This window comes from Sus scrofa, chromosome 13, assembly GCF_054392235.1.
Source record: "Sus scrofa isolate SSC_HxYL_T2T_F1_AM1 chromosome 13, Sscrofa_HxYL_maternal_Yorkshire_Landrace_v2.0, whole genome shotgun sequence".
NCBI lineage: Eukaryota > Metazoa > Chordata > Mammalia > Artiodactyla > Suidae > Sus > Sus scrofa.
The window spans coordinates 141,215,750-141,243,151 of NC_139395.1; the positions used below are offsets into that span (position 1 = coordinate 141,215,750).

The following is a 27,402-nucleotide window of genomic DNA, read 5'->3' on the forward strand; positions in this document are numbered from 1 at the left end:
GATCAAATGAGAGCAGTACACAATAAGTTTGTTTTAAGATGCTGCAATTAAAAAAAAAAAAAAAAAAAAAAAACGCTATAGACTGAGAGCAACCCTGAATTAAAAGAGAGCAGACCTACCACAGACATTGCATAACACTGGACAAATCACCTCCCTCTCTGCTGCTCACTTGCCGCCTGTGAAACACACTTGTTCAGCATTCTCCCATTGTCACTCCTTTTGGTTCTAAGAATTAGGGCATTGGTGGTTCCAGCACTGTGGTCAACTCTGGGCTCTTTAGGGTGCCCAGGTGATTGTTGATGTTAGCTTATTAAATGCTTAAAATCATTTCATTTATGAAATTTTCTTCTTTTTATTGCAATGAAAAGATTCTGTTTAGTTCCATCACTCGAGTTTTCCTGACTGCTTCTAGAGCTGCAAAATATCTGCTTGTTCATGTGGGTAAAGCTGACCTTCCCAGGAGGCATAACTATTGCTGCTGCTACTGTTGTGTTCTGGGCAACACCCTTTTTGAACTAAAATTTCATTATTTGTCAAATTCAGATAGAAACTTCAAAGACCCCCTTGCTGTCATGGAAAACAGCAGAGGTGAGGCGCACAGCAGTTGTGGCCTTTTCTAAGAGTTTCTACTAAAGTTAGCAAGGGCACACACCACGAGATGAAATACTGTATTTTTCTTTTCCAAAGAAACTTCTGTTTCCTGCAAAGGTAAAGGCCAGCATCTAACTGCCATGTAACACTGTCCAAACTGGATGCTCAGAGGCACTGTCTACAGTAGTATAATTCTCTACAGTTACATAGCTCTTTGCATTTTTTTTTCAAACTACATTCATATCCATGTTCCTCTTTGATCCTACAAACAGCTCGGTAAGGTAGGAATTGTGGGGATTATTTTCAGAGTGACCATTAGCCTTGCCTGCAGTGACAGAAGAGGGGGCAGAACCAAGAGTGATGCCCCAGGGGCCTGTCCCCAAGTCCAGCACTCATTCCTACACTGTACTCTGTCCTTCACAAACTACAACAGATCATTTCTCCTCAGAAGCCTTAGGTTTAAGTTTCTTTCTCAAGTTGGAGTAAGAATCCGGAGCTGGTTGGTGGCCCCTCTGTTAGCAAGAGTCTACAGCTTAGCTTTTGCCCTGAAGTTACCAAGAGATTCTGTCTGCACCTGCGCATTACTTTTAAGAGATCCTTAAACTAATGATAAATGGTAAAGATGAACCAGTGATTCATGATCTACTCTTGTTTTATTGTCTCTTGCTGTTTTTTGTTGTTGTTGTTTGAGTGAGGGGAGCACAACTACTACTTGGGAGCCTAGACCCTCGGATTCTTCTCTTCCTTTATCTGTATTTCTAGTAAGGAGGGTCATTTTGCCCTGTTCATATTTATGTCCCCAGTCTCTACTTCAACTTGATGCAACACATCCCATGTTCTATCCTGGGGTGGCCTTGGAGGGGGTGGTGCTATATGAAGGTAGTCACTGGCCTCATTATGGAGGCTGTGAATGGAAAGCAAAGGAATTTGTTTCCATTTTCACTGATGTCCTTTCCATCTTTCTTCCTTCTTCTAGGATTGTGGTGGTCTCCTGTCTGAAGGGGACAACCAAGGCTGCTACCCTTTGGATGGACACATCCTCTGCAAGACCTGCAACTCTGCCCGCATCAGGGTGTTGACTGCCAAGGCTAGCACTGACCTTTAAATTTAGTCACCTGTTTAGTGGTTTGTTGATGGCTCTGAGAAGAATGAAACACAAGAAAAATATAAGAAAAGAAATAGGAAAAGAGAGGAAAGTCAGTCAAGCTGTGGGATGGTCTCCACTTCTATTAACCTAGGAACACATAGAGTATGAGATTTTTTTTTTTTTTAAGTTCTTAACAAATACACATTTCACATTTAATCATGTAGAACCTTGATGGGTCTTTGTTCCCAAGGACTCGCACATTTTTGCACGGATTATACTCCATCCCATTCACTTCTGCATTCCTTTAACTTTTAATCCCTGTGCTTGTCTCACTTTTCATCTGGTTGAGTGGCTTTTTTCAGTGTGGTATTTGCTGTTGCAGTTTTTCCTGGGTGATTCTGCCAACTCACAGGTGCTTTTAGGCTTGAAGTCTCCATCCTCACTTCCACATTGCCCGGGATCATAAAAAATAGCCATTTTCCTGTTTTTTGCAAAAATAGATCTTTCTGTTGCTCTAAACTGATCATGTCTCTTGGGAAAACAATGCATAATTCTAAGTCAGGCTATAAAGAATTTAACATGTAAATTACATAGGTTAAACCAAGCCCAGATTTAATTTACAGTCATCCAAATTCAAAATCTATAATGACCAGTGGTTGGGGCTCATTTGAAAACTGATATTGGAGAGAGAGAACCAAACTTCAATATTTTTCTAAAGAAATTATAGATGGAGTATTCTAGATAAAGCATTTTGAAGTTATATTTGAAAAGTTCATTATTACTGCAAAATATTATCTTGAGATTTTCCTTTTCCACATTACCTGGACATGATAATACAAACTTTTTTTTCTCTCAAATACAACTTTTCTAATACCGTGCCACTTTTTATATCAGAAATATTACCACTTTTTTTCTAATATCCAAACAAAACTATCAAAATTGACTTTTTCCTCTAGAGGAAGATAGCTATAAAGAACAGTTTAAATTCTTTTTTTTTTTTCCCCAAGCTTAAGTCCTTTTTGCCTGACAATTGAAAATCAGGGCACATAAAATTGTGTTAGTTTCATTTAGTTTACTTTTAAAAAGCAAGAAAGCTTGAAAAGATTGTGAAACCACAGTTTCATTATTCTTATAATCCTTCTGCAACTCAAATTACATATTGCAGGAGACATTTTCATATCATTGATGTTACATTTACACCACACTTTCAAAGACAATCACTGAAAAAAAAAAAAAAAAAGCCTTTTTGAGCTAAAAATATGCAGAGTCTCCGCCTGGAATCTTCCTTCAAACTCTTATCGGGCAGTAAAATGCTTGCCTGCCAACTGCAAAGCCACATATACTTTATTACATTGTATAAGAGGGATACTTATCTTAGTAGCTTGTTATTGTTTTGTAAACTAAGTATTTTGGGTTAACATTAGTTAAACCTTTCTTCAAATCTTCCACAAGTATATACTTTTAAGTTATGAAATATTTTAAATATACTCAAAAGTATAATAATAATATAATGACTCCCTATGACACCCGGTTTAAGAAATCAGATAAAACAAATAGTTACATTCTCCTGTATACCCTTCCCTAACTCTACAAATATCTTTTTCATGATTAGAAAGTGATCAAGTAAGTTTTCTAGTCTGACTTCTTTTTTGTAATTTTTACACTTAGAAATCAAAAACTGTGCATGTTTCGAACTGCAACTCAGGCTTCAAGAATCCCAATTAAATTTAGTTTACTTTCATAGGCATAGTTGTAAAGGTGGTTCATTTTTTTTTCAATAAGAAATTCTTAATACTATAGGTCTTCTAAATTAATCCGTGGCTCATTTGCTTTGGTCATCAAACAGTTTTGTTTTAGAACCACCAGAGTTAGAGCTTTTCAGAGGTTCCTTTGACCACTGTCCTATCCTTACTGCTGCCCTTATCCTTGATCTTACATATCTCATCATGTGAAAAACAAGGGATCCACTTTGGGCAGTGTGAATTTTAAGATACAATGGCAACTGTATCTATGAATTTCTGTCTTCCAAATTAAAGGCCAGAGTATATGCTAATGGCCTCAAAGAGCACTGACCATGAGACAATTTGGGTGATAATACAATCTGCTTGAATTGCTTTAGTAACTTGTTTTCTATGAAATACTTGGGGGATATCGTTTTTAGGTCATAAGCAAAGAGCCCAATTTATTGAGAGATTTTTATCTCTTGAAGTACAGTCATATTATTATGAATTTTGCCAAAAGAAGGAGAATTTATGAAATATTTATACTATAAAAATGCAATAACCCTTGTTTTTTACATTTAAGTCCTTATGTAACATAATGTTTACATGCCAAAAAAAAAAAAAGGAATTATAAGAAAATGCTGTCATGGACCCATCACTGTGGCATTTGCTGGAATACTGCTTGCTTATGATCTTTATAGTGCATTTTTATCACACAACCTCAGAGTATCTTTACCAAAGATTTTTAAAGTAAATTTCTTTTTAATATAGACTTATCATACTTTTATAATAATGAATGTGCACACACGCATATACAGAATATTTAGATTTAGTTTTTTTTTCTTTCACATGGTATAATAAGGAAAGGATCCTAAAATATTTTATTTGAGGATTTCTTAACTATTGATTTGTATTGCTTTCTTGTCTTGTATTAATCATTTGGTGTCAACAATGCCAAATCACTCTTTACTGTCCAGTTACATGAAATTTTGCCTATAACAGAGATATAAAGATCTAGTACCTTGAGGATTGTAATTCCACTGTCTTTTGATATATTGCCTTGATTATGATCACTTAAATACATAAGTAATAGAAAAGAATCATAGCGTCTATAAGAGAATGTTTGTAAAAATGTACTGGTTTTTAAAAAATTGTCAACAACACAAATATTTGGTAATTCCGTGTAATATGAGAGGCGTGGAAAAGGAAAGAAAACCCACAATGTCCTTGGTTCTGCAGACCATTTCACAGTTAGATTTCTTTTTCACCTGGTTCTGTGGTGCAGAGCGACTCAGCGTGGAGTCTCACCTGCGAACAAATTGACCATTAGCACTCAAAAAGAAGTCTGTGTCCTCACCCCATATAGTGCATATCAAAGATTCGAGATGCTGGATGGCTCTGCAGCTCAAAGACGTGGGTTCTTTTTCCTTTTCCAAATACATTGTTTCTGCGGGAGCAACTTCTCTGATCCAAAGTACTTCACTGAGTGTATGCTGATGAATACAGTGGAGTTATCAACACTATAATTGTTTTCTCACTATGAAAGAGTTTGCAAAGATGTTTGTGATGATGTTTCAAGTATATAAACTCTAACTACATTTAAACAATATTTAGGTCCAGAGGAAATAAGAGAGCATTTTGCCGCGGGGCTATAGTAGAGGGTTTCTGGAATCTAGACAGGACTCTGAAGATACAACTTCCAACAGTTTTCCTAGTTAGTAAAAATCCTATTAATGTGAACCAGCCAGGAATAACAGTGTTATTTCTATTTGATATGGTTTGGGCTTCTCTTGTCAAATCTATGTCGGCTGCCCCTTGATCCCTCCATTATCAAGTTCTGAAGGGTGTTGGGGAAATTATGGCAGCTGCTAGGGAGATCAGGGAAACACTGATGTAACCTCACAGCCTCTCACCATTCCTCTTGGCGTGGAAAGGCTTTTTTTCCATATACATTTCTAGAAATATTGCTATTCTACCTTAGTATTTCACATTTGTAGTTTAAACAAGCGATTGTCCATCTGTTGCCTAGAGCTACAGTACATGTGTGTTATGAATGAAATATGACAGCATGTTCCATACCCTGCTTTAGCCATCTGTAGGAAACCAGGAGGCTGAAAAAGATATACCTCTGCAAAATATGCCTCAAGTTCATTTCCTGAGATCGCTCTTTTGGTGCGCTTTCATGGTTGACAATCAGAGAGCAGCATGTACTTGTGCCTTATTTTTAAAGCATCTTTATACTATTATGAATGCTCCACAGACGAGTCTGTCATGTAAATAACCATCCCCAAATCTCAAGGATGTACTCATCAAAAAGTCAAAATCCAGAGAAGTCTGAACTCTTTATCTTAATGTACTCTAATAGTATTTCTATTTGCTGTCTCTTGGAAGTATCTGGGAATATCTGAATTAGGAAAACATTCTTTTGCCATAAGGTGATGTCTTGGGTGTTGTTGGTGATTAGGTGGTCTTACTTAGTGATCCTACTCTAATTTTAGATAAACAGGACAGACAACTTCTGCTTGGGTCTTTAACACCCATTCAACATACCCGCTTTTTTAAATTGCTGTAATTTTTGGTTTGTCTGGTTTTGTTTTTGTTTTTTTATTTAATAATGGACAGAACAAGTGGAGGACCTTGGTTCTGAGTCATTACTGTGGTGTAATCATGGACATTTCAGGTCAAGTTATTTCCTTGACAGATAGCTTCTCTCATGAGGCTGTTTAGTTCACTTATTATTTCAAATTTTTAAAAAGTGATCTGATTAAAGCTGTGTGGCATGGTGAGAATTCTTCCTCCCTCTTTCTCTTTGTTTCCTTTCCTTCCTCCCTTCATTCCTTTCCATTCCTACTTATTAATGCTATCCTGCTTGGACTTTTTATAAATAAATCAACATATTATGATCCTTACAGAATTATGATCATATAAGGGAAGAATTGTATCACAAAATATATGCAGCATCCATAAATCCTTTTAAAAGAGCATATTTTCCAGATTGTGTTTATTCATAAAGTGAGGTGAGATAATAGAGTCTTTCAGTTTTATTTTAATGAGTTTTCTTCAGGGACTCAGATCATAGAGTTCTTGGCAAATTCATTTATTACTGTCCTACTTTTCTCAGCTATAAGCAAAGTGATCTTTCTCAGACTAGGTTAAGATTTTTTTTTTTTTTAAATCCAAAGCATTTTGACCAAGAAAACAATCATGTTTTTAAATGGTAGCATGTTATTTTAGATCAATGAAATTTGAGAATTTTCCTTATAGCAGGGAAAAACTATTATCTTTCTAGAATTTTTACACATATCAGCACTTTTCCAATGACAATATTAAATACTAATGCTTGAATCACAGTATTTTGCAGGAGTAGGTCAGCAACAGAGCTTTTCCCTAAAGCACAGATTACCAGCCCTTTAGTCTGTTTATAAAAAGCAACATGAGAAGAACAATCTGGGTCTTTCTGTAAAGCATTATCTTAAAATTTGGATCTGAGATTTTTTTTTTCTTTTGTCTTTTGTCTTTTGTCTTTTTTAGGGCCCCACCCGTTGCATATGGAGATTTCCAGGCTAAGGGTCCAATCAGAGCTGAAGCCGCTGGCCTGCGCCACAGCCACAGCAGTGCCAGATCTGAGCCACATCTGTGACCTACTCCACAGCTCACACCAATGCTGGATCCTTAACCCACTGAACAAGGCCAGGGATCGAACCCATGTCCTCATGGATGCTTCTTGGGTTTGCTAACCGCTGAGCCACAACAGAAACTCCCTGGATCTGAGATTCTTTTGAACTCTGGCTAATATTGACCAGAACATGCCCTCTGTGTCATTTTATGTAAAGTCTCTTTGGAAAAAGCTTACAATTCTAGGAATGTATTTCCATTTTTGGTTTCACCCTTACTCCCACTTTCTATAAATTGACCTTGATTTTCCTTTTTTCAGAGGGTCACCTATACAGAAGGTAAAAGCATACCTAATACAAACATAATTCAATACATAAATGAATTTGCCCAGAATTAATGATAATCTCAATGAGTGTGTTGTTTTGATATGTAGGCAGAGGGGTTTTGGGGTTTTTTTTGTTTGTTTGTTTGTTCGTTTTTTAACCTGTCTCCAAGAAGAGTGGGATTCAGGAGGGGAAGAAGGAATGTGAAAGACAGGGCAGGTCATAATTCAAACAATGACAAGAGAGCTCTTGTATAGTATAACTCTGAGAATTTTCATAGGGGTTTTAGGGATTAGCAACTGTAGTTGTTTAAACAAGTGAAACATTCATAGCTTCAAGTTTATGAGGTGTTTAAAAATCGCTATGACTAACAATGTATTTTTCCCTTGTCAGAAGAGTCAACTGAGACTAGCTTCCAGGCCCCATGGCATAGCCATAAGCAGCTCAGACTTTTATAATGCATGTCCTTTCATCCCTCTCTGAGAAGGCCATACCTCACACTCTCTCTGACAGATGGCAATGCATGTTCTTCTATATTCTTAGGTAAGATACACTACACCCTAAATATCTCTGAAGGCTAGAGGTTTCTATTTTCACATATTAGATGTTTCGTCCCTTCCCAGTGTACTTACCTGGTGAGCGCAGTAAGCAGGAGTTGTTTTGGTCTGTGGGGCTCTTGTTCAAATCCAGTCATCCACCTTCTGCAATGCCTTGCCTAAAGAGCTATACCAAAATAGATTTGGACATCTTTTCTCCTTTTTAATTGCAAGCACAGAAAACTAACTTGAGCTTACTAAGGTCAAAGAAGAAATCTAAAATGGCATATTTTCCCTTCAATATAGAAAGGAGGGATACTTAGTCCTTTCTCTCTTTTACTTGCCATGGTCCCTGTGCAAGAAGTTGTAGGCTCTGTTTTAGTTATCCAACATGTGTGTGGCTTATTTCGTGTAAAGCTATGTGGAAGATACATTTAGTTAAACTCATTGACTTGCACCCTCATATGGTGGTTCCCAGGCTAGGGGCCAAGTCAGAGTTATAGCCACTGGCCTGGGCCACAGCGACAGCAACTCAGGATCCGAGCTGCGACCTACTCCACAGCTCACAGCAACGTCAGATCCTTAACCCACTGATTGAGGCCAGGGATCGAACCCACAACCTTATGGTTACTAGTTGAATTGTCTCCACTGCGCCAACACGAGAACTCCAATCTCATTGTCTTTTCTCCCTTGAAGTTTCAAAAAAAAGAGAAGAAAAACTAAAATCTTTGCTCTTTATTTCTAATTGTTATTTGATTTACAGCAGTTTCTAACCACACTAATAAATATCTCTAATTCTAGCCTTGTTAAAAGGCAAATTAACATTCTATAAGCAAAAAGTTCTGTATCCTAGAAAGAGGAAGGAACCCTAAAATATTTATAATATTTTAAGATGGTGGCATTAATTCTTCCCTACTGTGCGTCTTTGTCACTTTTTCCGAGATACTGGTTCACGAGTGAGTGAGAAAAAACATCATTCATCTAACGCTGATAGATATTTACCTAATATGCCCAAATGGAAGTCTTATTAAACGACCTATGAATACAATCAACTTGGTACTGAACATATCTTCTAAATTCAATTTTCAACCCCAGGAGTAGAATTGAGACAGGTTTCACGATGTCGTCTTCTGTTCTACACCAGTGTGGAGGGTGGTAGCTGACCCCAAGCCCCAGTGCTGTTCTTAGACAAAGATAGAATCATGCATCTTCAAGGATCTGAATCACCTGTCATTTTCCTGACAAATCACCATGCTACGTCTTCTTAGACCTGGCCAGTGTGTACTATTCCCAGCGGCCCCTTCTACCGCTGGGGCAGCTTTTTTCTGTGAAAGTTCTTCCTCATGATAGACAAAACTCCAGTTCTGGAGCTTCTGCAGAAGGCTAATGTCTAAATCTTTGCCTCTAGGTCAGATCACTAACTCTTGCAACTTCTCCTCATTTATTGATGTGGTATCAAATCCAGTCACCCTCTTGCTTCTCTTTTGAACAGTTGAACCCAACAATACTTTCTAATTTTATTTCAGTCTACTCAGTGAATTGTAGCAAACACTTTGGGTCAGACTAGGTAAAAATACTTTCTTCAGGGTTTAAAGTAAATGGAATTGGAATAATCCAAAGGAAACTGATATTTGATGTGGAAATTTCCCCCAAAGACTCAGACTTAGGATAGTGAAAGCTAGGTGAGGATAGATCTCCCATGTGTGCAAAACAGTCCTCCGCTCTGTGCCCTTTCCTGGTTTTGATGTTACTAAAATCAGAGTCAAAATAAGAAGTGAGCTAGTACATATGTCACCAATTAGATTCCCACTTCTTGGCAAGTGTTCACAAAGTCTCTTCAACCCTTTCCCTTTGTCCTTGCCTGCTCAAGAATAAGACATTTCTTGTGTAAGTTCTCATACTGAATATGCAAAAGGAGGCCTGGGCCGATGTTCCCATTGTGGCTCAGTGAGTTAAGAACCTGACTAGTATCCAAGAGGATGCAGGTTTGATCCCTGCCCTAGTTCAATGGGTTAAGGATCCAGCATAGGTCACAAACTGCAGTATAGGTTGCAGATGTGGTTTAGATCTGGCATTGCTGTGGCTGTAGCATAGGCCAGCAGTTGCAGCTTTGATCTCCAATTCAACCCCTAGCCCAGGAACTTCCATATGCCATAGGTGTGGCCTTAAAGAAAAAAAAAGGAAAGAAAAAAAAGGAGTCCTGGGTATTTTATAGGTTCCACACCAATGTCTCTGGCTGGTTGGTTTTGGAGATTTGCTTTCATTCTTCTGTGCTCAATTGTTTGTACATAGAGAGATGTTGCACTTTAGATCAAGTGAACAACTTCCCTACTTGATCAATTAAGAACTATCCTCAGGAGTCCATATTTTCTTTATACTTTTGTCTTTCTAACATCTTTATCCCTTACTCACCTCCTCAATTTAATAATCACTGTAAGAGAGTCAGCTCCTAAGTAACTGTGATGCAAGCCAACTGCAATACAATCAAATTGGTTCTATCTGCATCCCTTAAGAAGGGATACAGCATCAGGAAAAATAATTCTTCCCAGTGGCGTCAGTAAGGTTTTATGGAAGAATGAAATCTTTTGAGAAATCTTGATTTGATTCATTGGCTTGAAGTTGAGAGAAGAATATTTAGGGCATGAGAAACAGCAGGGAAGCATAGTTTATACCCAGAGAAGATCCTCTGCTTTAAGTATCACAAATTCTGGAATGTCCTTAACAGGAGAAAAGGTTTCCAGATATTCAGGGTCAGTGAGAAGAGAAAGACACAGAGGAAAGTTCATTTGATTGATGTTTGCTTTTTCATCTCGATATAATTGTGAAATAGGATAAGTTGTCAAAATATAATCCAATATATACAGTATGAACAGGAAGCTTTATGATAACATTCAAAATGTACATTTGCATTGGCTCATAGCTACATACTCCACTTATGCACTGAACACCCCCATCTTCTGAGGCCTCACAAGATAATGAGCAGAGCACCTCTATTGGTCCACAGTTGGAAAGGATTCCACATTCCTCACTTCCTCTCACTGTTAAAATTCTCTTTCAGATTTATTGCTAAGTGATAATCCAGACTCTGCTCAAACATCACCTGCATCAAGGAGCACATTACTTCTTGAGCTTTTCCATTTTCTCCATCACACTTTGTTCCAAACTCCCAGAACCAGCCTTCGGGGCATAGGTGCTTCCAGGTGCCACACAAAATTAATCTTTAGTACATAATAAAATATTGCTTCCTCCCTCCATTTTCCTTTCAAATATATTTTAGTTTTGGCAACGCATTACTTTTTAAAAAATTTTTTTTTTGATTTTTAGCTAAAGATTATGAAAAACTTTAACATTCTTAAAAATAGTCTGAAGGGTTTTCTGAAGGTTAAGTTTTAGAGTTTATGAGTTTGGGGGTGCTGTTTTTACTTTCTTATAAAAGACAAACTTTTCTGATAGTCATTATGTAACCTCATGCCTTCCCCCAGTAATTAACTCCTGAAACACTCTCCAGTTATCCAGCTGCTGATAATGACCTTAAAATGTTGGGAAATGTCAGTGTGTGATCTCCACTTCTTAACAAGGAAAACATCAAAAGCAGAAGATACTGGTTCTGTTGAAATGCATTACTTCTGGCCAGTTGTTCTGTGCAAAAGGAAGGTTACGTTCTGGTTTTATGTAGAAATGTATAAATTCTTTCCCTATTGTCTTGAGTTACTGTTTAGTTTCAGTAGTATTCCTTGGGCTTTGGGAGGACCAGGCTTGCATCCTCTTCCACCTTGGCCTTGAATTTGAGAGCCCTATGGGCAGAACCTGTCATCCTTCTCCTGGGCAGGACCTGGGGGTAGCTTTTCGAGCTCTAAAATAGTAATTCCTAAGAGAGCTTACAAACTGCTTTTGCACATGAAACAGCCCGGGAGGAAGGTTATTAATAGCCCTATCCTAGACAAGAAAGCTGAGGCTCAGAATTGTTAAGTGACTTGCCAAAAGCAATAGAGCTGGTAAGTGGCAGATTTGGGGACATACCCAGGTCTTGCAAGTCCAGTGCTCACTCTGGTGGCTGTTCCCAGGGCACAGAATACCTCAGAGCACGTGGCATGCATCTCACAGACCACCATGCCCCGTGTTAAGGGCATCCAAGGAAATTCACACGGATCACTTAGCTATCAGGTGGCAGAGCTGTATGTGCACTGTGGTGCTTGCGACCATTTAGAGCTTGCGTGCATTTTCTGTGTCATCTTGTGGGAAACTACTAGCTATTTTATCTGATTGGCAGCGTGATGGAGTGGGTGAGGAAAGGCCACCGCTTAGAACAAACACTGTGGCACTGAAGTACACTGCAGCAAATTTCCCCTGGGACCGTGGTTTGCTTTACATTAACTGAAAAACTCTCTGGAACTGTGAGGTTCAGAATATCAACCGAGACCATGCCATTTAGAATTCAGTGGCATGTGAGGGTGACTTGATCCTTACAAGAAGCTGCTCTCCCGTGGGCTACAACTTATGCCCCGCAGAGGCAGGAACTGCTGGAGGTAAACAATGCATATTCTTCTCTCTGCTCACATTTATCGAGGCCCACAAGTATACCTTACAGTATCAGGCATTTCCCAGCCAACTAGCTGACGCTGACCTTGAAATGTCTATGAACAAATGCTACAGGACTGATAGCGGTCCTGCAGCTTAGCTTTTGCCCTTTGAGGGCCTGGACTTTCCCAGCTGTTGTCGTTTTGTTTTTTGTGAGTGGTTATCATGGGGAGTTTGGTACTGTGCCGTTTCCAGCACACTTCCTGAGAAGCCTGCATGCATGTTCTAGAACCTGCTCTGCGTGGCATTTCAACAACCAGGTCTTCTCTTCAGCTTCCTCCCTGGGGAACCCATGCCTTTTAATGTGTGCTCAGCTTTTCATTTCCTCCCATTTCTCATTATAGTTGTTGGCTTTAAGTTAAAATCTATTAACTGGTTGCAAAATATTCTTTCTTCATCCAGTTCAATCTACTGCAGGGAACCTTTAAAATGGTCTTATCTGATAAGCTTTCTAGGCATTTTCCCTCCCTAGAGTCTACCATCCATCAAGGCGGTCTCATCATCTGTCTGCTAAATTCCCTTGGATTGATGAGGGCCAAGTTAAATGGCAAATGGCCCCTCACCCTTTTCCAGTCTTCACACCTGGGAAATAACATGTGCGGCCAGTGGGGCTAGCACAGTAGTAGCCTTGGCTGAGAAGGCAACATTCAGACACTGGAAAGGTGCTTCATGTTCCTGTAAGGTTTGATGTTATGATTGATGAAGTAGAAAATGATTCTTGTAGAAAAAATGGCATACCCCCACCACAGGCATGGATTAGCAGGAGCATTGAGAAAACTTTTCCGAATGATCTAGGTGAATACGCCTGAGCAGAGATTCACGTGGGTGGAACCTGTGATATCTTATTAGAGGGAATAAGAGGTATCAATATGAAAAAGCAGCCCTTTAAAAAAATTAAGGGAGCCACAGACTCTCGTTTATCTTTACAAAATGTAAAGGAAATTTTGAATACCTTTTTTCTTTCTCCATTCTACAAAATATTGCCCCCTATACTTAAGGAAAATACAATAGTGCTGTCTTCAAAATACACATCTGTGCTTGTGCATGCACATATGCATGCGCGTGCGTGCACGCACACACACACACACACACACACACACACACACACACACACACCTTCCAAGAAAGCTGATCTTTCAAAAAGGAAATTTTATTTTAAAACACTTGGATTTTTCAGGCCAAGAAACTAATAATTCCTAGACCTGACCCATTTTTTGTGACTGCCAAAAAAGAAAAGGAAAAAAGGAGCTATTTAAATTTTGTATGGATCCATTTATCTCTTAAAATATGCCAAAGCAGTTTGAGATGGGGGTGGAAACGAAGGTATTCATTTCTCCTGCTTGATTCTCTCTTTATATTTCTATCTGTTGGGAAAAGGGTAAAGAACTATTCTTGGTCAATTATTATTGATACATTCTGTTGCCACTTTGTATGGTGCCTGCTTTGCTTCATACTGAGGCGTAAGAATAATACTTGTGTTTTCAACTCCTTTTCCTCCATCACGAGGGAGTAAATATGAAACCTGAATGTCCCTCACTACCAAATTATTTCACTCCACTTCTGAATTAGTTTAGAAATTGCCAAATGAAGAAAGCTAGCTTTTCTTGGATACATTTCTCCTTTTCTTTTTCTCTCTTGAGAGACAAATGTAAAGGGGAAAAAAAATCCAGTTCTTTTTCATCTTTCTTTTTGTGTGACAATTGATGATCACTTAGTAATTATAAACCAGAAGTAAGAGAATGAATAGCTTAGCCAGGTTATGATGTATCTGCCAACATATTTCATTCTTTCAAACACAGACTTTGAGAGGAAAAGGGATTTTATCATTTAAACACCAACTATAGAAATGGCCTCATGGTTTAACTTCCAAAGACTAAAAGGTGAGTTGATATTTGGGCAGCGTTTGCATTATACTAACCCTGCATGCCTTCAGCTTAGTTTGTAGATGAATTCCATCACAGCAACGTATCCATGAAATTGCCAAAAAGTGTTAAAGTGCCTTGGACCTTTCTCACTAGGTAGTAAATTGAAACAGGTATAGACCATGCCAGCCTTCTTAGCAATCTCTGAACTGATGTGTATCCTTGATGAAAGAGATTTGGGACCCTGAAAACTAAACCTTGTCACTCCCCAATAGTTTATAATGAATAGTTGCAAAGTCATTTTTAAATGACTTTCTTCCTTTTAGTATCATTTATTCTCTTGGGAAAGCTAATGAGCAAATTATCCAAGAATTCTTTCTTATTCAAAAAAGTCAGAATATTCCTCCCTCCCCCCAGAAATCTGAATTAGTTCTCATTCATTTCCAGGAAACATATGAAAGAGCAAACAGAATTAAAGATGACATGGATTGTCTGATTATTTAGCATGACTAAGATGATGTGATTTAATGTGCCTTAAGCAAAAACTTAAACTAGATGCAGAACTTTCACAGCTGGATGTAGCATTGAACTATTATAATGTTATCTATGCAGTTACCTACTTTGGTTTTTGCTTTGTCTTTTAAGCCTCACCTTTGTCATTAATTTAACAGATTTGGGGCTACCTCTCTCTCTACTGGGAATATGTGCAATTATGAGACACTCCCCCAAAAAAGGAAGGGAAAAGAAAGAGCTTTCTGAGTAGCAAATCTTGTGCCATGAAGTAGACGTGACATGAAGATGCAGAGCGGGAGGATAGTAATTTTCTCTGAGCCGCACACACCAGCTTTTATTTCATGGCTTTGTCACAGGCTTTTCTCCTTCTGTGCTGTCACCTTTGAGAAAAACGATTGCACCTTCTCCAAGTCTGCCTTTTAACAGCTACAGTTGAGTTGGCAAGACTTCCCCAGCTCTGAATATAGCCATTTGCCGACTCCGGCCTCTTTGCGAGACTGACTCAAATCTGTGATCTTCTGTTCAGCATACACATCAGCAAAGTGAGAAGATGAGCGCTAAATATAGGCTCTATTAACTTTACTTTTAGATTTACTGCCTTCAAAAAGTGCCTATTCTGAGAAACATAAACGTTATTCCTACATATGTATGTACACACGGTACCCGGAGTCATACTGTGCAGCCTTCAAAAACATACCATCGAAAAGGAGTAGGTGCTAAGATAAGAAATCTTGGCCAAATGGAAGAAAGTCGCTCATTTCCAACATCCCCTCCCTAGTGGCACCAGGGAACAGGCTGCAAGCACATTTCCCTGAGCATTCCTTGCTGATACAGCCACTTTATATTTATATCCTACTGGATGGTGGCATATTGCTGAGGTTTCCTGCACTCTGCTTCAAGGGAATATATTATGCTTTATGGAATTGGAACATTTAGTCAGAAAAAAATTGTTTAAGAGAATTAATGAGCCAGGGTCTGTAATAGGATATGTGTCATATGTATGTTTTATAAACTAAGAATTGGTGGGTTTAGAATGTCAGCACATTGCTTCTCCTTTTATCTCCCAGGCGAACAAGAGTGAACACTAAAGAAAAGTCTTGGCTGTGAGAATTGGAGGCTCAGGGGGCCAAATGCCCTTGCCAGAGCCTTAGAGCATCTTTACTTTGACTCCTAAAAATAGTAGCACATGTTAAATAGTAGCCTTTGTTTCCCTGGGTCTATCATTGACATTATAACTATAGATGGTGTCAATGGAGCAGCAGCCCAGCCTAGAAAGACAGGTTCTTACCCAAGTGCGGCAACAGTCGAGGGTTTAGACAAATAGGACGAGGAAGACTATGCATGATTTTAGGAAAAGGGTTGAAGGGAGGACGTGCTTCCAAAAAAGATCTTTCTCAATGTGTCGTCTGACTCAACCAGCTGGCAAATTACACTTGCCAAGTCGCTCTCTTCCCTTCTAAGTCGGTTGTCTCCCTGTTCACTTGATTCCACCTCTGCTTCGGGAAAGGAGGGGCTATCTCTCATGAGCCTTTCCCCAAGGAAGCTCCTGGCATCCTCTTGGTCACAAAGTTGTTGCCCCCTGTCCCTCACAGTTTCATCAAATAGAAGTAAAGGGGACAAGCAATGGAAGATGCTTTCTATGGCATTGCAGTCAGCCACCACTCTGTTTTCCATTCAAGGAACTCTGCTACTTAAATTAGGGAGAAGAGCAGAATGGATCTGGTTTCATCATTTCAAGAGTGTGGATCACCCTTCCTTAGTTGTCCTCATTTGATGAGACATTTGTTTCCTTGGAGAAAGTGATAATCTTCACTGAAACTCTACTCTTCCTGATGTTCTGTTTATACCTTATTCAATGTCAACACTAGTCACTTTCTGTTTTTTAGAGAATCAGGTGTTAGTGCTAGATAAGAGTTCAGAAATCTCTGTGTGACGTCAAAAGGGGCATTGGAATACTATGGAGTTTTTCCTCCTTGGGAACAAGATGGGCTGGGAAAGAGACAGCATGGCTTTGCTCCAGGTTTCAATCTGATCGAGACTATAAGAGTTTTATGTAGATATTAAATGTTATTTACAAGTGAATAGATCAAGGAGAAGGGGGAGAAGCCAGGTTTTGTCTATGCTACTTGTGTCAACAAGAACTTCCTACTAACAAAGTACAGTCATAGCCCCACCATGATCAGCTGCTAGTCTGAATAACATTCTCTGACTTAAAAAAACACACACACACAAAAAACATATAGGGAATATGCCTTTTTCATATGTATGATACTGACAGAGCCATAGTATTCCCAAAATATATTTCTCTTTTTCATTCTTAGCAAATTGCATTTGTCCACTACATCATGAACCATCACTGACACATGCAAAATAGCCCTCATGGTTCCTTATGAAAATAAGAGAATAAAACCTGTTATAAGCAAGTGATTTGGGTATTTTCTTTTGTATTTATACATCACCAACTATTTTAAATCATGTTTCTATTTACCTTCTATGAGTTTTTTCCTATCAATTATGTTTTTACACTGCTCTATGAGAATAAATATGAAAATCATATTCCTTTTTTCTGTAAAAGAATTACAACTACTTTATTATATTTAGAAATCCAATAAACTTATTACATTTACTTGCCTATGTGTGGAATTCTTTTTTGAGTTGGATAATCCCTGTCTCCTTTCTTCCAGCCTCTTTGACTGTGATTCATTTTGTACATCACTTGCTTTCCATATGGTCCTCTTGAGAAAGAGAACATCTCTCAAATATGATGCCAACAAGAGTATGACAACCATGTAGTTCAGTCTCAAGTAAGTAGAGTTGGCGTTCCTGTCATGGCGCAGCGGAAACGAATCCAACTGGGAACCATGAGGATGTGGGTTCGATCCCTAGCCTTGCTCAGTGGGTTAAGGATCCGGTGTTGCTCTGAGCTGTGGTGTAGGTTGCAGACACGGCTCAGATCCCGCATTGCTGTGGCTCTGGCGTAGGCCGGTGGCTACAGCTCTGATTAGACCCCTAGCCTGGGAACCTCCATGCCGCGGGTGCAGCCCTAAAAAAGACAGAAGACTAATAATAATAATAATAAGTAGAATGTACCCTAGGAATATAGGAGTGGTCAAACCTTAGAAAGTCTATTAATATAATTAACCACTTCCACAGAACAAAATAGAAAAGTGTTACCATTATAGCATCTCAATAGATGCAGGGAAAGAGGGTAAAACAATAAAACATTCCTAATAAAGAACAAACGGTTAGCAAACTAGGAATAGAAAGAAACTTCCTTGGGTAAAGTCTATGCAAAAATCACCCCCAAATGGTGAAACACTAGAAGTAGTTATTTTAAATTAAAAAGAAGATACCCACTATCAACATTTCTATACAGCTTTGCATAGAAGATTCTAACCAATACAGTTATAATAAAAATATAAGCAAAAAACTATAAAGGCTGGAATGTGAAAAACCAAAGCGGCATTACTCAAAGCTGTTATAACTACAGAAAACTGTGTAGCAACTCAAAGTAACATACAAATAATTAACATGAAACAGACTTATAGATAGAGCAAATTGCTGATTCCAAGAAGGAAGGAACGTGCTTGTTGGGTGAAAGGATGTGAAAGAACGTGTGTGTTAGATGAAGGGGATTAAGCGGTATAAACTTCCAGTTATAAATAAGTCGCAGGGATGTAATATACAACATAAAGCATATAGTCAATAATACTGTCATAATATTGTGTGACCAGTTACTAGACTTGTAATCATTTCCTTTTTCTCTTTTTCTTTTTTTTTCTTTTCACTTTTTAGGGCTGCACCCGCAACATATGGAAGTTCTCAGGCTAGGGGTCGAATCGGAGCTACAGCTGCCAGCCTGCGCCACAGCTCATGGCAACACAGGATCCCCAACCCGCCAAGTGAGGCCAGGGATCGAGCCTGCATCCTCATGGATCCTAGTAGGGTTCGTTAACTGCTGAGCCACGAAGGGAACTCCTAGACTTGTAATCATTTCTTAATGTATTTGGTTGTCAAATCACTATGCTGTACACATGAAACTAACATAATATTGTATGTCAACTACAATTTTAAAAAATAAATAAAAATTAAAAGCTTTGCAGTTTGTTTCATATAATAGTAATATACCCAAACTACATTTTATTTCTGTGCAATAGCCACAAAGAGTTTAATATACTTTTCAATAAACCATATATAATAGTGACAAAACTATAAAGTACCTAAAAATATCTTATTTTATTTATTTATTTATTTATATATATTTTTTTCCCACTGTACAGCAAGGGGGTCAGGTTATCCTTACATGTATACATAAAATATCTTCTTTAAAATGTAAAATACCTTAATGAAGAAAATCATAAAACTTTACCGAAAAACACTAAAGTAGATCTAAATAGGCAGAAAGATATACTGGTAGTCTTCAAAGATAGGGAAATAATATCATAAAAATGTAAATTATCAAAAAAATGTAAATTCTCTCCAAATTGATTCATAGATTTAATGGAATGTTAATCTAACTCCCATCAGAATTTTTACGGACTTTGGCAAGCCGATTCTAAAATTTACTCAGAAAAGCAAGTGACAAAATCTCCAAAAATTTTTAAAGAAAAAATGAATAATTTTCTTTACCAGATAAGACTTTCTATAAAGCTACAGTAATTAAAGCAGTATATTATTTGTATACTTTACAAAGACATATATAATCAAAATGGACCAGAGTTAAGACTCTTAAAACAAAGCCATCTAGTTTTTGGTAGCAATACATGTTGCAAATGATATTGCAGATCACTGTGGTGAGAGTAGATGCTGAGATAATTGGTTTTCCATGTGGAAAAAGATAACATCTGATGCCAACCTCATGTAGACAAAATTTTAAGACCTACTTAAAAACCTTTACAACCTTTAGATTGCAAAGATTTTCTTGAACAAAACTTTAAAGGGCATTAAAGCAGTAAACAAAAGAATAATTATAATTTAAACCCCATTAAAATTAAGGAATGTAGTTAATCAAAAAACTCATAATACCTTCAAGTTGGAAAAGCTAAAGGACTACCATACAGAACATACAAAGAATTCTTATGAAAAAAAAAATCAATAGAAAGATGGGCACAAGAACAGGCATCTTATGGAAAAAGAAATACAAATGGCTGATTCACGTACGAAAGAACATTCATGTTAAGTCACGTGGGAAACGTAAATGAAAACCAATAGAAGTTACCATTTTATACCAACCAGATCAGCAAAAATCTAAAAGGTTGATGATATCAAGTGTCAGAGTTGACATGGAGCAATGGGTATTTACATGTAATATTGGTGGGAGTATAAAGTACTAAAATCACTTTGAAGGATAATTGAGCATTACCAAGTAAAGATGAAGATGTGGAAATCCTGTGACCAGGACTCCTGCTCTTGTCCATGCAACTTAGAGATGTGTACAAAGATGTAACAGAGCTCTGTTTGTAAGGCAAATAGCTGTAAATAAGACAAATGTCCATGTAAGAAGAACTGGGAAGTAAATAATAGCATGTCTCTGAAACAGAATAATGTGAAAATTAACTATAGGTAAATAAATCAATACGGTCAGCTCTCAGAAACATAATGTTAGTGGAAGAAAACATTTATAACAGAACATCTTTCATAGAAAATTTTAAAACTAGCATAACTAATTTTGTTGTTCAAATATATATAATATATAATAAATATACATATTAAATATATATATTCTGTGGAGGTAGGATTAAAGGAGAGAGATGTGATTGGTAAAATTCATGGCCATAGGGGATCTTTCATGCTCTTAATATTAGATTTCTTCAGTTGGACCGTAGGCTCATAGGCATTCATTTTAATATCATACATTATAATATGTGTTGAATATCGATCATACATTTCATATTCTAATGGTTAAAAGAGAAAAAAAAGGAAAGAAATGCTTTCTGATAACTTTTCCACTACAGTGCAGAGTCAAGTATTCAATACATCCTTAATGACCTTAAGGCTAAAATTAGAAGAAAGCTAAGCACTTTTTACATAAAATTATACAGAAAGTAACTTCTTTAGTAAATGAAGAGGAGGATGAATGAAAAATGGAAAATGGAGAGCAAAGCTCTCAGTGTGGGCCATGCAATTATATAGGACGGGTCCCCTCTCTCTTCCCATACTTCTCTGCCCCTGGCACGTGTAATGACTTACCTCCTTTCTTTATTGAAACTGACTACCTCCGCTTTCTGGATTTCCACTCCAGTGCAAACTAGCATACCACTGTTCCTCAGTTAGATACATGTCTGCATGCCCAAACTTTTGCCATGATTTTTCTGGGAAGGAAACAATCTTAACTTAGGTGTCCCCAAAGTATCCAGCACAACCTGGCATATTACAGACCCCCAATACATTATTATTCAATGGAATTAAATCGATCCTTTTTCAATTCACCCCAGAGTCATGTCGAAAGCAGCGCATTTCACCTCTTTCTGCCTTGGCTAGTATACTCAGGAAGCACATTCCCAGTACTTCCCTACCGTTGTAAATGGTAGAGAACTCTGCATCAAGTATCACAAGCAAGATTCCTAAATTCAGGTCAGACAGCTTCCTTCCTCCCAACTCTCTTTCGAGGGGAATGAGCTGGGTAAATAGGAAAGAGGAAGAAACACAGGATAGCCATGTCAGCAAATCTGCCGTATCCTTTATTTAGGTCACACAGGGTTCAAACCTCTCTTATGTCCCAAAGTCCTCCCTCTTATTTTCTCATGCAAGGCTCCCCACATGCTGTGCCTTCCTTCTCTTCCATTTCTATTTCCCACACTCTGTCCACCCTGCTTTCATTCCAGGCTTTCATTCCTTTAGGAAATCACCCATGAACACTGAGCTCCCTGTCCCAACCTTTTTGAACTTAGCACCTCTGAACCACCCTCCACTGGGGCCAGCCTGTTTCCAAGACACAAATCGAATCACACTAATCCTCTGATTCCAAATTTCACCATCTCTCGATTGCCCCCAGAATTCAATGTAAAATCTTTGGTGCGACCTCGAAGACTCTAGGCAATCTTTTTCTTTTTCTTTTTGTTTTTTAGGGGCATACCTGAGGTGTATGGAAATTCCCAGGCTACAGGTCAAATATATAGCACAGCTGCCAGCCTACACCACAGCCACAGCAACATGGGATCCAAGCTGCATCTGTGACCTACACCACAGCTCACGGCAAGGCTGGATCCTTGAGCCACCGAGAGAGTCCTGGGATGGAACCACTATCCTCATGGATACTAGTTGGATTCTTTTCCACTGTGCCATAGCAAGAACTCCTATCTTTCTTTTTGGAGGGTCTAGATTTCATCACCATCTGTAGTTGACAGTTTTCCTAAGTTATCTTTCCATACTTATCTCCTCCTCCTCCTCCCCCAACACACTGGCCATTAAACCATACAAGGTTCCCAAACAGAATGCACCTTCTCACTTCTCAATGCCTTTGTACTCACTTCTGTGTGTTCGCACCACTCGTTCCCTCCTGTCTGGCACCCACTGACAACTACAAAAGAACTCTGGCACAGAACTCCATCCAAACCCCTGCGCTAAGAGACTTAACCACCTCCAGCACAGATGCTGGCAGCCTGAGGGCACATCCCTGGGATAAATCAACTCCCCTCTGAGTGTCTGTCTACAAAAGTTCAAGGCTATGAAAAGAATGTACTCAGGAGTTCCCGTTGTGGTGCAGTAGAAAAGAATCCAACTAGTATCCATAAGAATGCAGGTTTGATCCCTGGCCTTGCTCAGTGGGTTAAGGATCTGGCATTGCCGTGAGCTGTGATGTAGTTCAAAGACGCGGCTCGAATCTGGCATTGCTGTGGCTGTGGTGTAGGCCAGCAGCTGCAGCTCTGATTTTACCCCTAGCCTGGGAACTTCCATATACTGCAGGTATGGCCTTAAGCAGCAAAAAAATAGAAATGAAAATGAAAAGAATGTACTGTTTGTTCAAGCCAAAACCTGGCAATAGGCCCCTGATCTCTCTTTCTTCAAGAATTTGCTTTAGAAAGCTTACAATTATAAATCCTTCCTGTCTTTTTGAGATATCTATACCTATATCTATACTCACATCTATATTTCTATACTATATCTATGTCTATATCTATATGACTCTCCTACAACCCAAGAGTATCTTTATCAAGTACCTGAAAGCCATCTCTTTGAAATGTAATCATCAGGAAGGATAGGCCGGGGTTCCTGTCATGATTTAGTGGTAACGAACCCAACCATGAGGATTCCTAGCCCCACTCAGTGGGTTAAGGATCTGGCGTTGCTGTGAGCTGCAGTGTAGATCGCAGTTGCGGCTCAGATCTGATGTTGCTATGGCTGAGCAACTGTAGCTTCCATTCAACACCTAGCCTGGGACCTTCCATATGCTGCACTTTTGGCCCTGAAAAGCAAAAGCAAAAATAATAATAATAATAATAAAAGGTAGGATAGGCCTTCTGTCGCCCTGCCTCCAGGAGGATAAAATCCTAGCCTCAATGGTTGCCTGATCACATTTACACTGAAACTACCCTTTTACTTGCTTTTTGTAATTTTTCACATCTCTGACACTAGCTGAGCCCCTGTCAACTCCCCTTCCTATTACTTTCTTCTCCCCTTAAAATGCCCAGTCACCCCTATGGAAAGCTCTTTGCCCTACTCTCTGCAGTTACAGACCAAAATCCATTTTCTCCACTTTAACTAAAGTCTGGCTTTATTCACCTTTGATGCTACTCACAGTGACAACTACTCCCAGTGACCCAGGCCCTATGTCTCCTTCTCCAGGAATTTTTCTCTCCTTGATTTCCACTATGTTATCTGTCACTGTATGTGTGTTCAAAGTTGTATGGTTTACACACAACTTCACACATAATGAGATAATTATTATATCCAACTAAAATTTTCTTTCTTTTTTTCTAGTCAAATTTCCATCTGGACTAAAACTCTGAAGGTTGAAAATTGTGTTTTATTCACCCCGCATGCATTGAGATAGGTATGTAAAAAGCCTGGCTTACACATGTGTTGAGAGGAGGTAGGATGAAAGAGCAGAGTGAATGAATGTTCCTGCATGGAATGGTAAGGGTTAAGATATGCCTTCTTTCCAGAGTTGTCCCTAAAGGAAATGGAGACCTAGAGGTGTGGTTGCAGGGCAGGAGGAAAGCAATTACACTTTTCTAGACGGAGAGGAAAATGGGCCAGTGTAGACGTGCCCTTTCTTGCCCCTGACGGTTTTCTACTCTACTTTTTCTCCTCTTCCCAAGTCTTTCTGAGTTTGTAAGCAAACCCTTTTCTTTCGAGGCCTGTGAAGAACCCTTTTCTACTCTGTGCTGTAATACAGGCACAGGGAGGAATCCCTTCAAACATGGACAAACTCTGCCCGCTGATAGGACTTCATCTTGGCCCTAACCAGACGCAAATGTATGATGTCAGGCCAACCCAAACCATCCCATTGTTTTCAAGTGTGAGTAAGTACTGACTAATATTACTTCCTCCAGCATTTTTTTTTTTTTTTTTGACTCATGAGAATGGAAACCTTCCAGGCTGTTGTTCTACATTGCTGTCTGGACAGAATGACTTCCTGCACATCATAACCACTTGAGAAAGAGGATAAAAAAAAAAAACAACCTCCCAAGGGTTCCTTTAAGTTTGGCAGTGGTTTGTGATTTTATTTTTCTCTTTTTTTGCTGCACCCAGAGCATATGGAAGATCCTTCAGCCAAAGACTGAATTCAAGCAGGAGCTGTGACCGACACCACAGGTGCAGCAATACCCGGTCCTCAACCCACTCTGCCATAGCGGGAACTCTTAGCCATGGTTTGTTGTTGTTCTCTGATTTTGCTGTTTTGTTGTCCTGTGTTAGTCACAAAAGCAACAAAGAATATTCAAAATCCAAACTGGAAAGGACCTGTTGGGGTCATCCAGTGAGGAGCCAACACTTTCCCTGCCCTTTCTGAGATCTGTGAATGCCTGGTGACGGCCCCCTCACCAGGCGCAATGTAAACACCCTTTTTCTTTGTTCAGGAGTTCTGCTCTTTGCAAAACAAGTCCTCACACCTTGAGGCTGCCAGCAGTCTCTTCCACCTCCTTATAGACTATTCTGTGTAGTCCTGCCTTCTGGGAAACAAGCAGCGATTGCAGAGAGTAAAGAGATTCCCAGCCTGTCCCATGTGGATGAGACCACTAGACGCAGGTTGATAATGACTTCGGTTAGAGAGAAAATGGAGAAGTGAGCAGCTCCAGAGCTCTGGAAGTGTCTTCAAAGAGGGGAAAGGAGAGGAAAGACACCCATCAATTGTGCCTTGGGAAGCTCAGAAGACACCCTTCTTCCTGCTGGAGTGTGGCAGATTCTGGAGAATCAAAATGGTCTAACCCAAGCCTTTCTGTTCCAGTACTCCCCCCACTCATTCTCTCCTTCCAAAACATTGGACTGTATCAGCCTGTGCCTCACCCAAGCTTCCCAGGCTGCAGGCCCCATTAGTGTCTACTCAGCTCCTCTCTCCCGCAGCCAGTCTGGTGGCAGGAGGGGCCAACTGTCCTCTGCTACATTCCGAGAAAGCCTGTGATCCTTGGGCAAAGAAGGATCGCCCCTATCTGAGATTTTGCTCCTTTCTCTGCAAGAAGCTGGACGCCTTCATAGGCAGGCACGGTGCCCCTCGGAAAATCAATCGAAGCCCCTGCCAGCTGTAGGACTCTCTTTCCTCAGGGTGTGAGTCACTTCTATGACCTCTGAGTTTCCACCAGGTTCAGGGTCAAAGGAAAAGCCAGTACCCACAGGGCCTTTTGGCTCCCTGGGAATTGTAGGATGAAGGATTCATTATAAGGCGAGATGATTGCCTTTTTCTTTTCAACTGTGATTGGTGGCCCAGAAACCACAGCCATCAAATACACAGGCTCTGCTAAATCATCACTATTTCAGCTACTAATTAGGACTAATGTTCACAGCAGAGGAGTCTGCGGGGGCAATAAACCCCTCCTTCAAGTGGTTAAACTTGCAAGCAGACACACTTTGATGACCACAAGAGCTGTTCCTTGGGAAGGGTGCTCCCTGGTAACAGCATCCCCAAAACACGGCTCCATGAATGGAGGATCAGTAGCCTAGAAATCTGGGTGTCCAAGGCACCCTGTGTCCCCTGGCCAGACCCCTGTTCTGCCACCAGTTCTATCAAGATGTCTTCGGCAGCCACGTCCACAACAAAGTGAATGGCAGGTTCCTTGGGTCAGGGTTAGCTGCAGGATGACACTGCCCAAAGGCTCGGGCTGTGAAGGGAGAATGACTAGAAGCACAGCTGGGGAGACAGTCACCTGCTGCTTCTGGGGTTTAGAGTTCCCTGCCCCTGGGCCCCCAGTTAAAGGAGTGAGTTTAGAGAAAGGCACCACGGTGCTGAGGACACATGGGCCATGGTGCTAAATACTTTCACGTGAGTTGTCTCATAGCAGACATAGAGGTATTTGGGTGTTCCCTTCAGTGGTTTGTGAGGTTTCGGGTTCAATCCCTGGCCTCGCTCAGTGGGTTAAGGATCCAGTGTTGCTGTGAGCTGTGGTGTAGGTCGCAGACGCAGCTCAGATCCTGCAGCTGTGGTGTAGGCCGGCAGCTACAGCTCCAATTAGATCTCTAGCCTGGAAACTTCTATATGGCCCTAAAAATCCCTCCCCTCCCCCCAAAAAGAAAAGAAATAGAGGTATTTGCTCCAGATCTTTTTTAGAAGTATTCTCTTCACGTATTTTGCAAAAACAAAGAAAAACTACACAGGAACTACATGCTCACTGTAGACCAAGTGAAAAATAAAAGCAAGCAAGCAAGAAAGTTTATTATTCCATAAGCCCATCACCCAGAGGAGGGTTTCTCGACCTTAGCTCGGCTGACATAGCTAACAGTGCTCTGCTGCGGGGGCAGCCTGTGCATTGCAGGATGTTTAGCAGCATCCCTGGCCTCTTCTACCCACAAGATGCCAGTAACACACTATCTCCCCAGCCCTGCAATTGGAACAACAAATAGGTCACCAGGCATTGCCCTATACCCGCAACCGCAAAATTACTCTCATTAAAAACCGAAACTCTAGAGATAATCAGTAATGCCATTTTCCAGCCCTTTTTCCTTGCCTATAAACAAGTGATACATATTTTAATGGAGTTGAATATATTGTTTTGTATTTTCATTTTTCACTTAAGCAAAGATCTTGAACATTGGCCCATGTTGATATCTGTTCTGCAATAGCCTCTCAAACCCTTCATTGTGCTCCACTGCAAATTGTAACATGATGTCTTTCATCCTCGGTATTATTTCCAAGGATAGTAAGAATATTAAAGGAAAAACCAAATTATTGTCCCTCTTTTGGCTTCTAAAATGGGAAGCAGTTGGAATAATGCATATGTATGGGGACAAAAATCTTTCTATTGTGACTTTCCATTTATAGCCACCACTGGGGAGCAAGAAAGGGAGAGAAATTTCAAGTTAAGACTCTGCTATGCTGTTAGTGGGTAAGATACCAAGTAGAGTCCATTCATAAGCCTCTGGTTAGTGTGGGTTGGGAACTGAGGAACAGAGAGCCAGATGAATTTGAAACATATAAGGGAAGGG

At 39.6% G+C, this 27,402-nt stretch overlaps 1 protein-coding gene and 1 long non-coding RNA gene across 13 annotated transcripts in view; both read left to right on the forward strand.

The window, feature by feature from the left end:
• Window positions 1-13,454, forward strand: part of LPP (LIM domain containing preferred translocation partner in lipoma) — a 693,621-nt gene extending 680,167 nt beyond the window's left edge. For 11 of the 12 annotated variants that reach the window (XM_021071246.2, XM_084990684.1, XM_021071250.2 and 8 more), the window contains one exon: window positions 1,568-3,918. In XM_021071246.2, coding sequence (XP_020926905.2) covers window positions 1,568-1,696 — 129 coding nt within the window. In that variant the 3' untranslated portion in view covers window positions 1,697-3,918. Of the gene's footprint in view, window positions 1-1,567 lie in introns of all 12 variants that reach the window. The other variant, XM_021071248.2, reaches the window with a different exon arrangement.
• A 4,056-nt stretch (window positions 13,455-17,510) lies between these two features.
• Window positions 17,511-27,142, forward strand: LOC146397665 (uncharacterized). The gene is made up of 4 exons (XR_014824519.1): window positions 17,511-17,630; window positions 23,746-23,818; window positions 24,520-24,638; window positions 24,846-27,142. It is a non-coding gene; the product is annotated as an uncharacterized LOC146397665 (long non-coding RNA).
• The last annotated feature ends 260 nt before the right edge of the window (window positions 27,143-27,402 follow it).